The 16727-nt window shown below is 36.5% G+C and overlaps 3 protein-coding genes and 2 non-coding genes across 5 annotated transcripts; 1 reads left to right on the top strand and 4 right to left on the bottom strand.

Annotated features, from left to right (window-relative positions):
• The first annotated feature begins 3012 nt into the window (after positions 1 to 3012).
• LOC116137139 (cytochrome P450 71A1-like) lies at positions 3013 to 4887 on the top strand. Its single transcript, XM_031422827.1, has 2 exons — positions 3013 to 4194; positions 4285 to 4887. The coding sequence occupies exons 1-2, from the start codon at positions 3259 to 3261 to the stop codon at positions 4885 to 4887; spliced, it is 1539 nt and encodes a 512-aa protein (XP_031278687.1). The 5' UTR covers positions 3013 to 3258.
• A 1646-nt stretch (positions 4888 to 6533) lies between these two features.
• LOC116137194 lies at positions 6534 to 6693 on the bottom strand. Its single transcript, XR_004129120.1, has one exon. It is a non-coding gene; the product is annotated as a U1 spliceosomal RNA (small nuclear RNA).
• A 143-nt stretch (positions 6694 to 6836) lies between these two features.
• LOC116137206 lies at positions 6837 to 7003 on the bottom strand. Its single transcript, XR_004129131.1, has one exon. It is a non-coding gene; the product is annotated as a U1 spliceosomal RNA (small nuclear RNA).
• A 1410-nt stretch (positions 7004 to 8413) lies between these two features.
• Positions 8414 to 10204, bottom strand: LOC116137138 (lysM domain receptor-like kinase 4). Its single transcript, XM_031422826.1, has one exon. It carries the CDS (start codon positions 10202 to 10204, stop codon positions 8414 to 8416), a length of 1791 nt encoding a protein of 596 aa, XP_031278686.1.
• A 1717-nt stretch (positions 10205 to 11921) lies between these two features.
• Positions 11922 to 13712, bottom strand: LOC116137136 (lysM domain receptor-like kinase 4). Its single transcript, XM_031422824.1, has one exon. The coding sequence runs from the start codon at positions 13710 to 13712 to the stop codon at positions 11922 to 11924; it is 1791 nt and encodes a 596-aa protein (XP_031278684.1).
• Between the last annotated feature and the right edge of the window lie 3015 nt (positions 13713 to 16727).

The raw sequence follows: 16727 nt of genomic DNA, 5'->3' as shown, positions 1-16727 counted from the left end.
TCTCCCTTCAAAATCCCTAATAGCTTAGGTCGAATTTATCTCTATTTGCTTTCAGAATAAATTGAGTAATAAAATATTATTTTAAAAGTTTATGAATAAAAAAATGTCTTTAACCATTACTTAGGTGAAAAAATAGTTAACTCTTAAAAGTAGATAAGGCCTAAGGTTTTCTTATGGCACTTCCTAAATAAGCGCCTAGATTGATAGAGCTGGTCCAAAGGGTAATATTTTAAAATTATAATCATGCTTAGGCTATCTTGTATAAATCGGGATTTTGTTGGGTGTTCTGCTGATTACACAACAATCCCATGTGTTTAATCTAATAAAAAAATGTATTAGACTAGGATCCTAGAAAAAATGAATCGGTCGACACATTCTCTTCCTAATTAATTACTGGCCCAAAGACAATAAACATATTCCCAGGCAGTGATTCAGTAATGCGGATTAATATAAGGAAGAATGATCAGTAATGAAACGAGGTCAAGCTACAGCCTAGTGGCTACTAGCTAGTGCCAACTTGAGCATATAAATTTTGAGAGATTATTCAACAGAAGCTATCTTAGAAGTTAATTTTTTAAATGTCCAATAATTTCAAAAATATTGGCTTTGTAAAACTGACAGATGCATAACAAATAATTCTAATTAAAACGAATTAATACATCTTTATTATATAATAGTTGTAAACAATATATATAAGGGATTAAAAATAAACAAAAGAAGAAACACAAGGCTTGGATGTCTTTTCTTTTCCTGAGAAATCATTTATACGGTACCAAACATTGCAAAGAGGGCTTAGTGCTCTGCCAAAAGAAGACACGTATCACAAGTAAGGCCGAGCGACTTGTGCATACCAAAGTTTACCGTAACGACAAGTTGATATCTAAGGTTTTAAAATGATAAATATGGTACCTTCCGTCATGTTCTGTTAGTGATTTTTGTTTATTATAGTGAAAAGACTAAAACGCCTTCAAGTTTCAATTTTAGTTTTTTATAAATTAAAAATTTCTAAAAAACTCCTAGGTTTGCTAATTTATAAACACCCCCATATAAAAAAGTTTGTTAAATACAAAAACACCCCCACCACCCCCAGTGCAGATTCCGGCCACCATCGCCTGAATCTGGCCGGAAAACTGCATTACGACGTGCCGCTCGGGCTTTTCCGGTCAGATCCGCCACAGATCTGGCCGGAAAAGGCAAGATCTGGCGTCGAAGTAGCAGCCAGATGGCCTTTCCGGCCAGATCCTGGCTGATCTGGTCGTCGACGCCGCAGAGATGAGTTTTGCGGGTCGACGGCCAGATCTAGCCATAGATCTAGCCTTTTCCAGCCAGATCAGCCACAGATTTGGCCGGGAAAGGCCAGATCGACGCTTACGACACAGATCCGACGGGTCTGTGTCGTAACGCAACTTTTCGGCCAGATTCCGGCGGTGGTGGCCGGAATCTGGCACTTGCGGGTGGGGGGGTGTTTTGTGTATTTACAAAATTTTTATATATGGGGTATTTAGTTAAATTTGTAAACTTAGGGGGTTTTTTAGAAATTTTTAAATTTAAAAAAATAAAATTCAACTCTTTAAGGGCATTTTAGTCTTTCACTACTAATAAACTAATAAAACAGAAATCACTAACAGAACATGACGGAAAGTACCTATTTGTCATTTTAAAACCTTTTAGGTACCCACTTATCGTTATGATAAACCTTGGGTATGTGTAAGTCGTTCTCTCCACAAAATAAAAGAGCATGTGACATGTGTCTATTAGTATATTGTAGTTATAAAATTATTTGATTATCAATTCACCATCTCTCATTTTTTAATGAAGAGAGAATGGTCAACCTCCACCACCCTGTTAAATTCCATCTAGACTAGTTAATCTTAGGGAGAACGACAATTTCCCCCCAAGGTTTGGCTAATTCATTTCCCACTCGAAAAGTTACAAAAAGACATTTTCTCACCACCGTTCAGATCCATTAGTAAAATATGTTAACTAACATGTTATAATCAATGTAAAAATGGAAATACCCTTTATTATTTAATTCAAATCCAAATTCATATCCAAAGTGAAAACAGTTGATCAGAATCGCATCCAACGATTCCGACTAAATCGCATCTAGCTAGGTGCAAATCAGTCGGAATCACACCCAGCCTTCTCACCACAATCTTCTCAAACAAATTAGTACACAAAATCTGCTCTCTTATCCAAATCAACACACAACATCATCACCTTTATCAACCCATAGAAAAACACCAACAAAATCACCCCATTAATCCCACCCTAAGAATCGTCATGTTCTTCATCGGTTTAGAGCCCACCCTACTAGTCCATATTTTTTACAGTAGCCAGACCCCTAAAGGACTTCCATTGACCTCAACTTGGTACACATTTGGCTCCATGCTCAACAATTGGCCAAGATCGCATTCAGCCAAATCGACGTAGATCTAGGGCGGATTTGTGTGATTATGTTTTCACCATTCTCGATCCCATCAATTTCCGACAATTCAATACACAAAACACAACTCATTATCCCAAATAACAACAATAAACACTAGATTCAGGTTTGAATCGGTTGGATCCAATTCAATCGGAATCGCATTTGGCCAAGTACGATTGGACCTGAATTGCATCTGGTTGGTGTGATTTCAGCCAAATCACACTAGGCTGATTGCGACTTCGGCCAATTGATGAGGGTGGAGGATTTTGGGCCAATGGGGGTGGGGAAGAAAAGTAAAAGGGTTTGAATTTAGGGTTTTTTTTTTTTTTTTTTTAAGTTTGTATATGGGGATAAAATGACAAAAGTACCGTTTTACTGTTTTTTGAGTTTATCATTTTATCCTTCTTCAATTAAAGTTAACAGATAGATCTGAACGATGGGTGGAAAAGTGGCTTTTTGAAAACTTTCAGTGGACAATGACTTACGCCAAAACTTGGGCGGGAAATTGTCGTTCTCTCCTAATCTTGCTATCATCTGGTGTATCTTTTTCTAGTCTTTCAAACATTTGATATGCGAGATTTTATTCCTTTCAATCTCTCTCATTCTGTGGGAGTTTGCTTAGAGATTCAAAAGTATCCAATTTATTCAATTAATATCTTGTTTATCATGTCAACTCCTGCATTCAATTTCTTCAATATTGATTACGAGCTAGACTGTATAACAACTGTTAAGTACGATAAAATATAACTCCTGCATTCAATTTCTTCATATTCACTAAAGGTGCAGTTATAATTAATATCATTCTGGAAACTATTCAGATCTGAAAAAGGATGGATCAGTTGATTTTGTTGCATCAATGGTGGCAAGAATTGAACCAAACAACTCCATTGAGTACCATCCTCACATCTCTTATTGTTTTCTCATTCTTCCTTCTTTATCTGTTTAACCTCATCAGAAGTAAAGGATTGAATTTCCCTCCTTCGCCACCAAAGCTACCGATAATAGGCAATCTTCACCAGATTGGCGCACGCCTCCACCACTCTCTCCGAAATCTCTCAGAGAAGTATGGTCCAATCATGCTCTTACACTTGGGCCACTCCCCAGTTCTTATAGTTTCATCTGCAGAGATAGCTAAAGAGATCTTTTTAAAGACCCATGATGCTTTTCTATACAGGCCTCAATCGAGAGCTGCCAGAGCTCTCTTCTATGGATGTTGTGACATAGCATTTTGTCCCTTTGGTGATTACTGGAGACGAGTGAGGAAGATTTGCGTTGAAGAACTGTTGAACCAAAGTAGGGTGCAGGCTTTTCAGTTAGTGAGAGAAGTAGAAGTTGTAAACATGGTGGAGAAAATTCGACTTGTAAGTCTCACTGGAGATGCGGTTAATTTTACTCAGATGTTTGCTACTATATCGAAGAATATTATTATCAGATCTGCTATTGGTCGAGTATATGAAGAAGAAAATAGTAAGAGTTTCTCTGAACTGTCCAGAAGTGCAATGGACCTTTTAGGATATTTTTGCTTTGAAGATCTGTTTCCGATTTTAGGGTGGATGGATAATCTAACCGGCTTAACTGCAAAGTTGAAAACAACTTCGGGAGAGATATGTAAATTTCTTGATCAAGTGATCGAAAAACGTGAGGCTTTGAAGAGCAGTGATGACAAATCTGATGAGAAAGACTTGTTGGATATTCTTCTTCATCTACAGAAGGATGGAAATCTTGACAATAACCTCACTCGGGAAAACATTAAAGCAATATTATTGGTAAGTATTTCTCAAAAACAATTATCTCAGGACTTATACACAGACACTTGTTCACCTATATATGACTCTGTTTTAATTTGTTTATTCCAGGACATGTTTGTTGGAGCTACTGATAATACAGCAACAACATTGGAATGGGCGATGGCAGAGCTTGTGAAAAATCCTAGCGTGATGAGCAAAACGCAAGAGGAGGTAAGAAGAGTGGTGGGAAAAAAATCCAAAGTAGAAGAAAATGACGTTAATCAAATGGTATACTTAAAATGGGTTGTCAAAGAGACCATGAGATTGCATGTTCCAGCTATGATTACTCGGGCAACGATTGCAAGTACTAAACTGGAAGGGTATGATATTCCTCCCAAAGCAATTGTGTTAATCAATGCCTGGGCAATTCAAAGGGATCCCAAATTGTGGGACAGACCTGAAGAGTTTGTCCCTGAGAGATTTGCAAATGTTTCAGTTGATTTTACCGGCCAACACAGTCAATTCATTCCATTTGGAGCTGGGCGAAGGAGCTGTCCTGGGATTTCATTAGCAACCGCAGAAACAGAGTTTGTGTTAGCCAATCTGCTATACTGGTTTGATTGGGAGTTACCTGATGGCACAAGAGGAGAAGATCTGGACATGAGTGATGTTTATGTGCTACTAATTCGCAGGAAAGTACCTCTTCGTCTTGTACCAGTAACTCCTCCTTAATCTGTAAGTGATCTGATTTCTCAGATTACCTTTTGTTATTAGTGCTCTCTCTCTTTTCTCATACTTCCCCATAAACTGTTTCTTTATCTAGAGAGGAATCAAATAAAAAAGGACCATCTTATATCTTGTCTATTTTGAGCATCAAGATGATTTTCACACTGCGGACAATGACAAAACTCTTGGGAGAGTTTTCAAAATCCCTGATGATAGCTAGTGGATTTTTCCTTGGTTCAGTGCTTCTTGTAATCTAAATTATATACTATTAATGCCTGTTATATATAAATAATATGAAACCAAGAAGCATGTGAGTTTGTGCACAATTGCTTAATAAACATGCGAGAAGTAAACCGATGAGATCATTGAACCAAATCACTTACATCTTTGGACATTGTTTTTTCAATGTTATCCTCCTTTCTTTTTCATCTCTACACATTTCTGTATTTACTTTTAAGTAATGCTATGCTTACTCACAATCTTACTAACCATCTTACTATCTTGATAAATATAACGGCATAGTATGGGTACTATACTCACAATCTTACTAACCATCTTACAATCCTAGAAAATATAACAGCATAATACGGGTACCATACGCATACTACCCGTACTATGCCGTTATATTTATCAAGATAGTAAGATGGTTAGTAAGATTGTGAGTAAGCATAGTTTTATTGTTTACTTTTACGTTCAATACAAGTGCTCAATGCCTTCACAATATACTCCAATGGAAGTACAATTCTCCATTTTGTCTAATATGCTTTAACGTGACATTTATGTCTAATATTACCACTGTCTTCATATGATGTCTGTTAAATATATATATATAATTAATCAATCTTGTTGATATGAAAATTCGTATCAATATGAGAGAATCAATTGATCTTGATGAAATCGGAACAGATATATACGTGATTAATGAAAATCAACAATACAATAAGAGAATGCATAAAGTAAATAACACAAATGAATTTTTAAAATTGTTTAGCAAGTTAGAACTTGAATCTACATCTACTTTTATCTTATTGCTTTATAAAGCTTACAATAACAAGTATCTTATGTCTAATGAAACTTGCTAACCCATCTCTCATCGTTTGAGAGAGTTTTGATACAAGTTGTGATAAAAAGAAAGAGAGATAAGTTTCAGCTTGCAATCAGAGTTGATTTGCAATCCCGTGATCTTTGTGATTAAGCACTGAGATTACGTTACCTATCCCTTTCGAAATATCCAAGATTGAAACTTATCTCTGATATCGTTGAACAACTGGGTCGAGCTTACTTTGAATCGAACTGATTCTGAGTCAATTAATCCTAGATCAAACTACCTCTCTAGAAGCTTCAAGCTCTATGACAAAATCACACACAAGTCTAATATAAATAGCAATGCTATAGTTATCGAAAAAAATACACCGAATTCACGCACCAACATGCATGGTACTATCTTCTTTTCTTAAAGAAAATTTTATAATTAATAAACGATGATGGTATCACATATATGAGGATACATGAATTTAGTATATTTTTTCCAATAACGGTATCATTTTTCCTAATATAAATCATCCGCATAAATTAAAACTTCCATGCCTCGTAAAATAACCTCTCGTACATAATAAAAAAATAAAAAATAAAAGTTTTGTTGTAGGGTTTGGGCTGTAGCCGCGCGAACGCAGGCTCCCCTGACACAAATTATGACGTACACTCTCCCACTTGGGGAGATGTTAGGCCGGCGCACCCACGACGTGCAATGTGGGCCGCCTGCCTAGGCTACGAGCCTTTCTGATAACTCGTAAACCCCGCCCAGGTAAGTACGTTAACCATTATAATCCGTTCCTTTTATTTATTCTCCGCCCCTTTTCCCAGTTTATTATTTTTCCATGTGGGACTATTTTTTCCAACTCAAACCCTCGTTCATGGTTAAATCCTTATTTGAGCAAAAGGGAAAAAAAGTAAGATGGATTAAGTACTGAATTTTAGTAGTTCANTCCCCTGACACAAATTATGACGTACACTCTCCCACTCGGGGAGATGTTAGGCCGGCGCACCCACGACGTGCAATGTGGGCCGCCTGCCTAGGCTACGAGCCTTTCTGATAACTCGTAAACCCCGCCCAGGTAAGTATGTTAACCATTATAATCCGTTCCTTTTATTTATTCTCCGCCCCTTTTCCCAGTTTATTATTTTTCCATGTGGGACTATTTTTTCCAACTCAAACCCTCGTTCATGGTTAAATCCTTATTTGAGCAAAAGGGAAAAAAAGTAAGATGGATTAAGTACTGAATTTTAGTAGTTCAAACTACAAACTGATAGAAATGGACTGCATTGACCCACTGTATCTTGTACAAGTGATCTAAGATCGACAGAGCAGCATGAGGTTATAGATCTAAGTTAGATATTTTCACCTCAAAATATCCATTCGCAGGATATTTACGAATCCACATCATTTTTCCAAGTGGAATATAACCTCTCTCACACACTTGTTTCTTTGACTTATTACTGATCCTTCACATTCAAGATCTCAGTAGCAGCTTGTTATTAGTGATTTAGTGCTCTGTCTCTTTTCTCATACTTCCCCATAAACTGTTTCTTTATTTAGAGAGGAATCAAATAAAAAAGGACCATCTTATGTCTTGTTTATTTTGAGTATCAAGATGATTTTCCACACTGCGGACAATGTAAAAACTCTTGGGAGAGTTACTCTTCAAAATCCCGGATGATAGCTAGTATGTTTTTAACTTAGTTCAATGCTTCTTGTAAACTAAATTATATACCTGTTATCTATAAATCATATGAAACCAAGAATCATGTGAGAGTTTGTGCATAATTGCTTTATAAACATGCGAGAAGTAGACCAATGAGATCATTGAACCAAATCACCTACATCTTTGGACAATGGTGATAAGAGCTGGATAACACAATTTTTTTTTTCAATATTATCCTCCTTTCCTTTTCATCTCTGCGCATTTCTGTATTTACTTTTAAGTTCAATGCAAGTGCACAATGCTCCATTAACTGCCTTCACAATACACTCCAATGGAAGTGCAATTCTCCATTCTCCTACTTTCATCTTTTCTTGTAATTTGTCTTATTGATTGTGACCAATCAAATTAATGCATTCTTGTGCCTTTCTTTTGAGCTTTTGGGCTCTTTTTTGCCGATAACTTTACTATTGCTAAAACTTGAAATGTGAAAAACCCAACTTAGGTTTATGTAGATATACAGTTAAGCTCTATTAACTATTTGGTTAACAAGAATGATTAAGCAATTATACGCACGGAAATTAAAGCAATTGCATGTCTTTTATTCTCTGCTACTTTTATCTGCCAGGGAGGTTCAGGTTGAATCCAATTCGACAGAGTCCACCCCATTGATTAATGCATATATATTAAAGATGGGATGAAAAGATATATGGTTCATCATTATGGGAAGCAAGAATTCCAATGCCACATTAACTACTATAGTATGTACAATTTGCTGAAATTGGCATCAGATTACTGTTGAAATTTGCTCAAAAATGAAAAACTAATACACATCATACAATTCTTGAAAGAGCCTTCAGAACATCATTCATAGTGGGTCTGTGATAAGGGTCCTTCTGAATACAAGCCTTGGCCAAGAGGGTCAAACACATAGCCTCTCCTAATTGATAATCACCCTCCAAAGTTGGATCCAAGAATTTCTTCAACTCATCCACGGACCCAGAAGAGTTTTCAAACCTTGCATCTACCAAAAAATTGACAGAATCCTTCAACAATATTCCCTCCACATTAACCTCTTTAGCTGATAATAACTCAAGCAAAACAACTCCATATGCAAATACATCCACCTTGAGGGAAGCCATCCCATCACTGAGATACTCAGGTGCCAGATATCCTTTTGTACCCACCACCACTGATTCATTCCAGTTAGTCTCTTCCTTCTCATTGTTCCTAATTAAAGGTTTTGCCAATCTGAATCCAGAAATCTTTGCCCTCCAATCCATGGTTATTAGAACATTTCTGCTATTTATGTTTCGATGAACATAAGCAGGTTTAGTGCAGTAGTGTATGTAATGAATAGCCACTGCCAGATCAAAAGCAATCTGCATTCTTTTAACCCAAGTGAGCTGCCTAGACATCTTAGCATTTGACAAGCAGTCCCTCAAGCTACCATTCTCTGCAAACTCGAACACTAAATATGGTGTGCTCCCATAGCAGCATCCCTCGAGCCTTATCACATTTAGATGGTTGATCTTTGTCAATATGCTTATGACATGGCGAGCAGAATCTTCTGAACTCATATGCTCTATCACCACGTTCGAACCATCTATCCTTCCCCTGTATACTGCTTTGCCAATCACAGAAGCCTCATTGAAATCCTCAGTTGCAATCCTGAGCTCTTCTAAGCTAAAATTTACCAACGAATGCTTTAATTTGGAGACTCCAATAAGAAAATCAGGTGAGAGATTTGATGACACTGAACTTCTAGGAGATAAAGGTTGGAAATTCCTAGGATGATTCTTTCTTTGGATGCATATAAATGCACAACAAGCTATAATCATTAGAACAACTGCCGCAGCAAGACCTACTCCAAAAAATATTTGTATATGCAATGTAGTTTTTTTTGCACTGGGTGTAACTTTCCTTAGCGGAATTACTTCTCTAGGACTGGGAGCTGGATCATCATTATGGGGCTGGATATCCAGGTTCACAAAGGGAATATCCTTTGTCGGAATGAGTAATGTTGATCCAGGATAAATGGTATCAAATGATCCTAATTTATTAGCCTCCCATATCATTGTTTCAGGCACTCCAAATTTAGTGGCTATTAAACCCGTGCCATCATCCTCTATAACAGGATATGTGACTAGGTATTCTACACCTTTTCTTCCATCATTTTCAGTAGGACAAGCACATCGGACAGGCACCTTGACGGTAGATTGATGAGGACCTCTTGGGTTCTCGTCGGCAAGACTTTGTGCTTTCACCAGCCCTTCAAAAACTCCACAGGCAACTGAAGCAAATGAATCAGAGGTAGAAATGTTGTAATTGACAATGGCTTGAGAGAACCGGCCGGCGCAATAGCATTTGATGGGAATGATGATCTCTCGACCGAGCGTTATGTTGTTGGAATCAGCTTCAGTCATTTTGTTGATGTCAAGGAGTTTGTCAAGGCTCAGTTGAAAGAGAGATGACATGGAAGACAGTGACTGGAAATTCTTTTGGGCTCTGTACACTATATAAGTATGACAAGGTGATTTGGAGCTACAAAGGTAATTGGACCCAGAAACTTGTGATTCTGAGCTGCAGTCAGATTTATCATACGATTGTTGAGAGTGAATCATTTTAACAAGGAAAATTAGAGAGCAGAAACAAATGAATTTAGGGAGAGAAACCATGATGACAGGAGTGTTATGTGATAATGTGAAGCTGATCTAAAGAACTAGCAAATAGATGAAGTAAAATGTTTGAACGAGTCGAGAGAGGGAAACTTGTTATGAAAGAAACCAATGGGAGGCCGCTTGGCCGGCCTGTCAATTTTGATATTCATTGCATTCACAATTCACTGTTGTTGGACTGCAGCATCTTGATTTGTAGTGAAATTAATATCTCTAAGATATATATACTTTGTCGTCAACTATTCCTTTCCATTGGACTTTGATACACATATTCCAGAAAACTCTGACTAGCATAAATTAATTTCTAGTAAGAAAGCTTGAAGTTTCTTTAATGGTTTATTTATTATCTTAATATCAGTCTTGTTTGTAAGACTTGGTATAATTGTATGTGTTACTGTAGTTTCTTCAACTCATGGATTTTTCATTATTTAAATAAGACTTTTCGTACCATGTGCCCTAAGGGTATATGCGAAGCATACTAGAAAATAAAAAATTTACTTATATCAATACATGATAATTTATCATGTATAATATATTTACTTTTTTGTCTTCTTAAGAAAACCCTTTAAATAATGTCTCTGACAAAGCATGTGCAAGGGAGGAACAATTTGAGATCCATTATATATTTGGTGTACATCAATATGCTGAATTCTTGCACCAATAGAGACAAACTTGATGAATTGATCAAATTTAAAGTTGGTGACTTTTATGATGTTTTCACTGGTTAGAATCCAACATGTAATGTCTCTTTCTGAGGTTAAATTAAACATCAAAGCATCAAGATGATTTTCCACACTGCGGACAATGTCAAAACTCTTGGGAGAGTTACTCTTCAAAATCCCGGATGATAGCTAGTATGTTTTTTCCTTAGTTCAATGCTTCTTGTAAACTAAATTATATACCTGTTATCTATAAATCATATGAAACCAAGAATCATGTGAGAGTTTGTGCATAATTGCTTTATAAACATGCGAGAAGTAGACCAATGAGATCATTGAACCAAATCACCTACATCTTTGGACAATGGTGATAAGAGCTGGGTAACACAATTTTTTTTTTCAATATTATCCTCCTTTCCTTTTCATCTCTGCGCATTTCTGTATTTACTTTTAAGTTCAATGCAAGTGCACAATGCTCCATTAACTGCCTTCACAATACACTCCAATGGAAGTGCAATTCTCCATTCTCCTACTTTCATCTTTTCTTGTAATTTGTCTTATTGATTGTGACCAATCAAATTAATGCATTCTTGTGCCTTTCTTTTGAGCTTTTGGGCTCTTTTTTGCCGATAACTTTACTATTGCTAAAACTTGAAATGTGAAAAACCCAACTTAGGTTTATGTAGATATACAGTTAAGCTCTATTAACTATTTGGTTAACAAGAATGATTAAGCAATTATACGCACGGAAATTAAAGCAATTGCATGTCTTTTATTCTCTGCTACTTTTATCTGCCAGGGAGGTTCAGGTTGAATCCAATTCGACAGAGTCCACCCCATTGATTAATGCATATATATTAAAGATGGGATGAAAAGATATATGGTTCATCATTATGGGAAGCAAGAATTCCAATGCCACATTAACTACTATAGTATGTACAATTTGCTGAAATTGGCATCAGATTACTGTTGAAATTTGCTCAAAAATGAAAAACTAATACACATCATACAATTCTTGAAAGAGCCTTCAGAACATCATTCATAGTGGGTCTGTGATAAGGGTCCTTCTGAATACAAGCCTTGGCCAAGAGGGTCAAACACATAGCCTCTCCTAATTGATAATCACCCTCCAAAGTTGGATCCAAGAATTTCTTCAACTCATCCACGGACCCAGAAGAGTTTTCAAACCTTGCATCTACCAAAAAATTGACAGAATCCTTCAACAATATTCCCTCCACATTAACCTCTTTAGCTGATAATAACTCAAGCAAAACAACTCCATATGCAAATACATCCACCTTGAGGGAAGCCATCCCATCACTGAGATACTCAGGTGCCAGATATCCTTTTGTACCCACCACCACTGATTCATTCCAGTTAGTCTCTTCCTTCTCATTGTTCCTAATTAAAGGTTTTGCCAATCTGAATCCAGAAATCTTTGCCCTCCAATCCATGGTTATTAGAACATTTCTGCTATTTATGTTTCGATGAACATAAGCAGGTTTAGTGCAGTAGTGTATGTAATGAATAGCCACTGCCAGATCAAAAGCAATCTGCATTCTTTTAACCCAAGTGAGCTGCCTAGACATCTTAGCATTTGACAAGCAGTCCCTCAAGCTACCATTCTCTGCAAACTCGAACACTAAATATGGTGTGCTCCCATAGCAGCATCCCTCGAGCCTTATCACATTTAGATGGTTGATCTTTGTCAATATGCTTATGACATGGCGAGCAGAATCTTCTGAACTCATATGCTCTATCACCACGTTCGAACCATCTATCCTTCCCCTGTATACTGCTTTGCCAATCACAGAAGCCTCATTGAAATCCTCAGTTGCAATCCTGAGCTCTTCTAAGCTAAAATTTACCAACGAATGCTTTAATTTGGAGACTCCAATAAGAAAATCAGGTGAGAGATTTGATGACACTGAACTTCTAGGAGATAAAGGTTGGAAATTCCTAGGATGATTCTTTCTTTGGATGCATATAAATGCACAACAAGCTATAATCATTAGAACAACTGCCGCAGCAAGACCTACTCCAAAAAATATTTGTATATGCAATGTAGTTTTTTTTGCACTGGGTGTAACTTTCCTTAGCGGAATTACTTCTCTAGGACTGGGAGCTGGATCATCATTATGGGGCTGGATATCCAGGTTCACAAAGGGAATATCCTTTGTCGGAATGAGTAATGTTGATCCAGGATAAATGGTATCAAATGATCCTAATTTATTAGCCTCCCATATCATTGTTTCAGGCACTCCAAATTTAGTGGCTATTAAACCCGTGCCATCATCCTCTATAACAGGATATGTGACTAGGTATTCTACACCTTTTCTTCCATCATTTTCAGTAGGACAAGCACATCGGACAGGCACCTTGACGGTAGATTGATGAGGACCTCTTGGGTTCTCGTCGGCAAGACTTTGTGCTTTCACCAGCCCTTCAAAAACTCCACAGGCAACTGAAGCAAATGAATCAGAGGTAGAAATGTTGTAATTGACAATGGCTTGAGAGAACCGGCCGGCGCAATAGCATTTGATGGGAATGATGATCTCTCGACCGAGCGTTATGTTGTTGGAATCAGCTTCAGTCATTTTGTTGATGTCAAGGAGTTTGTCAAGGCTCAGTTGAAAGAGAGATGACATGGAAGACAGTGACTGGAAATTCTTTTGGGCTCTGTACACTATATAAGTATGACAAGGTGATTTGGAGCTACAAAGGTAATTGGACCCAGAAACTTGTGATTCTGAGCTGCAGTCAGATTTATCATACGATTGTTGAGAGTGAATCATTTTAACAAGGAAAATTAGAGAGCAGAAACAAATGAATTTAGGGAGAGAAACCATGATGACAGGAGTGTTATGTGATAATGTGAAGCTGATCTAAAGAACTAGCAAATAGATGAAGTAAAATGTTTGAACGAGTCGAGAGAGGGAAACTTGTTATGAAAGAAACCAATGGGAGGCCGCTTGGCCGGCCTGTCAATTTTGATATTCATTGCATTCACAATTCACTGTTGTTGGACTGCAGCATCTTGATTTGTAGTGAAATTAATATCTCTAAGATATATATACTTTGTCGTCAACTATTCCTTTCCATTGGACTTTGATACACATATTCCAGAAAACTCTGACTAGCATAAATTAATTTCTAGTAAGAAAGCTTGAAGTTTCTTTAATGGTTTATTTATTATCTTAATATCAGTCTTGTTTGTAAGACTTGGTATAATTGTATGTGTTACTGTAGTTTCTTCAACTCATGGATTTTTCATTATTTAAATAAGACTTTTCGTACCATGTGCCCTAAGGGTATATGCGAAGCATACTAGAAAATAAAAAATTTACTTATATCAATACATGATAATTTATCATGTATAATATATTTACTTTTTTGTCTTCTTAAGACAACCCTTTAAATAATGTCTCTGACAAAGCATGTGCAATGAAGGAACAATTTGAGATCCATTATATATTTGGTGTACATCAATATGCTGAATTCTTGCACCAATAGAGACAAACTTGATGAATTGATCAAATTTAAAGTTGGTGACTTTTATGATGTTTTCACTGGTTAGAATCCAACATGTAATGTCTCTTTCTGAGGTTAAATTAAACAATATTGAATGACAATTTGACATTGGATTCGAGGAGCAAGCACCTTGTGGAATGAAGGGTTCAAACTTCCCTTAGTCTGACCTTGTTCAGGGAAAGTGAAAGCATAATGGGTATTGTAAAAGTCACAGAGAAGCCTTCACTTTCATTGCATATTCAAAGGATAAACAGCAGGGCAAATACTTCAAAACAACACTCTGAGTCTTGGACCTTTTCAATTATTGTAATATTCAATGCCAGTAGTTTTATATTATGTTTTTAGCACCCATTATATCACGTAACCAATTCCAATTGTAATTGTAAAAATCATCTAATCTCATCATCTTTGTTAAAGTAATATGCACCAACATTTTGCACAAACTAATTCATGACCTTCTTTATCTGACTTCAGAAATGTTTCATTCTAGTTCTATCTTTCATGAGATTTTGTTCATTTGTTATTGTACCTTCATACTAGCATATGCTAATTCTTCTGTTTCTGGCTCATATTGGGTCAGAACTCCATCTTCATGTACAGACCAGTCCAGGTTTGATTTTTGAGGAATGTACTTGCAAATATTATGCTCTGGCCTGGCAAATAAAAAGTTATTTGCTGCTATGGGAATTCTGAAATAGCATATACTAAGTTACAATCTATGTATTCCCCTTTGTTCAAACAAAACAGAACGATATATCCTGCAAAAGTTTTGTCGACATTAGTAACCACCCTGCACTTGGTTTGATCATAAATTAGAATTTTCAGAATATGCTTGATTTCCCATTTAATTTATGAAAATTAATATAATTTGGTCAGTTAAACTGCCATAGGGAATTAAAAGTGATATTAAATGTGTAGAATAAATGGGCTCTGGTCCGCTCATGGTGGTTGAGTAGTTGAATTCTTTTAATGATAACTGTATGTCCACTGGACCACTGCCCAGGAAATGTATCAAGTCCTAAACCATTAGAATTGAATATTCATGGCATCATTCTAACTCCCAATAATTTGTTTTGACTGGGTATGATATGAAGAATCCAAATCAATCTTGAACAACTTTTCATTTGCACTTTCTGGGAAAGATAAAGAAAAAACGTTGAGGCATTTCAATAAAGAAGGGAAGTGGTCCCCTGGTGCATGAATGACTTCTGTACACAAGCAACTGATGGGAAGACTTTTCTTCATTTTCCTGGAATTTGCATTTGCATCTCATTTTCTAGGCGCCACATGAAAGCATTAATCAAAAGAAAAAGAAATTATAAAGGAAAACATGACCCATTAGTTAACAATATAAGCAAATACCAACAACTTCTAACTTTAACGAAATACATATGATAAAATGGGTGATTTTTTTTAGTTTAAATAGGAAGACCCATCAAGACCAAGGACGAGAGAGTAAGATTGAAAGACGTATATTAGGTGGGGCTTTGAGAAGTGGGAATTAGAAGAGGCTTCCTTTAATATGGTTCTATATGCTAGCTGCTGGCAAGGCAATGGGTGGCTTATAAGTCATTATCATTTATATATGGGTAGATAATATTTTAACTAAACACTTTCCAATCATTAGTTTCTCGTGTCATACAAATAGATGTGGGTTCACACAATTACTTTTATGTGGCCTTTTTGCTTTTTCTTTTCTTTTAAAATACTTGTAGGTAATCAATTCAAATGGTTAAAATCTGGTCATAAACCAAATAGTTATCTTTTGACTTTGATGCAACATCAATGTGAAAAAGGGAAATTTATATGGTCTTAAGACTTATAAGAGATAGTGATACAATACAAATGGACTTAATCTATGTAACAAAATTGATCAATGATAAGAGAGTAAGATTAAAAGAAATAAATTAGGTGGGCTTTTAACCGAGTTTTGAATAGTGAGAGTTGAAAAAAGGCTTCTTTTTAGTTGGCTTTGTATTGGTGATAAGAGGTAATGTAATGTTCATTATCATTTATAAAATGAGTGGATAATATTTTAACCCACCCGGGACTCCTGACGCCGCACAAGTGGATGTGGGCTAACCTCTTCACAACCCAATCTTCACTTCTCCTGTGTTTTTCACACAACGTGACGTCTCGACTTTGATGCAGCTTCAACGTAAAAAGAAAGGAAATAAACTCCGCCATCAGTTTAGTCAAATAAAGAGAGAAGAAAAAGGGGGCTGGTGGGCCTGCAGATGTTCACCTGAAACACAAACGAAATTTGCAACTACCAAAGT

This window comes from Pistacia vera, unplaced genomic scaffold (genome assembly GCF_008641045.1).
Source record: "Pistacia vera cultivar Batoury unplaced genomic scaffold, PisVer_v2 Contig320, whole genome shotgun sequence".
Classification (NCBI taxonomy): Eukaryota; Viridiplantae; Streptophyta; class Magnoliopsida; order Sapindales; family Anacardiaceae; genus Pistacia; species Pistacia vera.
The sequence above is the reverse complement of the archived record's forward strand: the minus strand, read 5'-3'. Positions and strand labels throughout refer to the sequence as shown.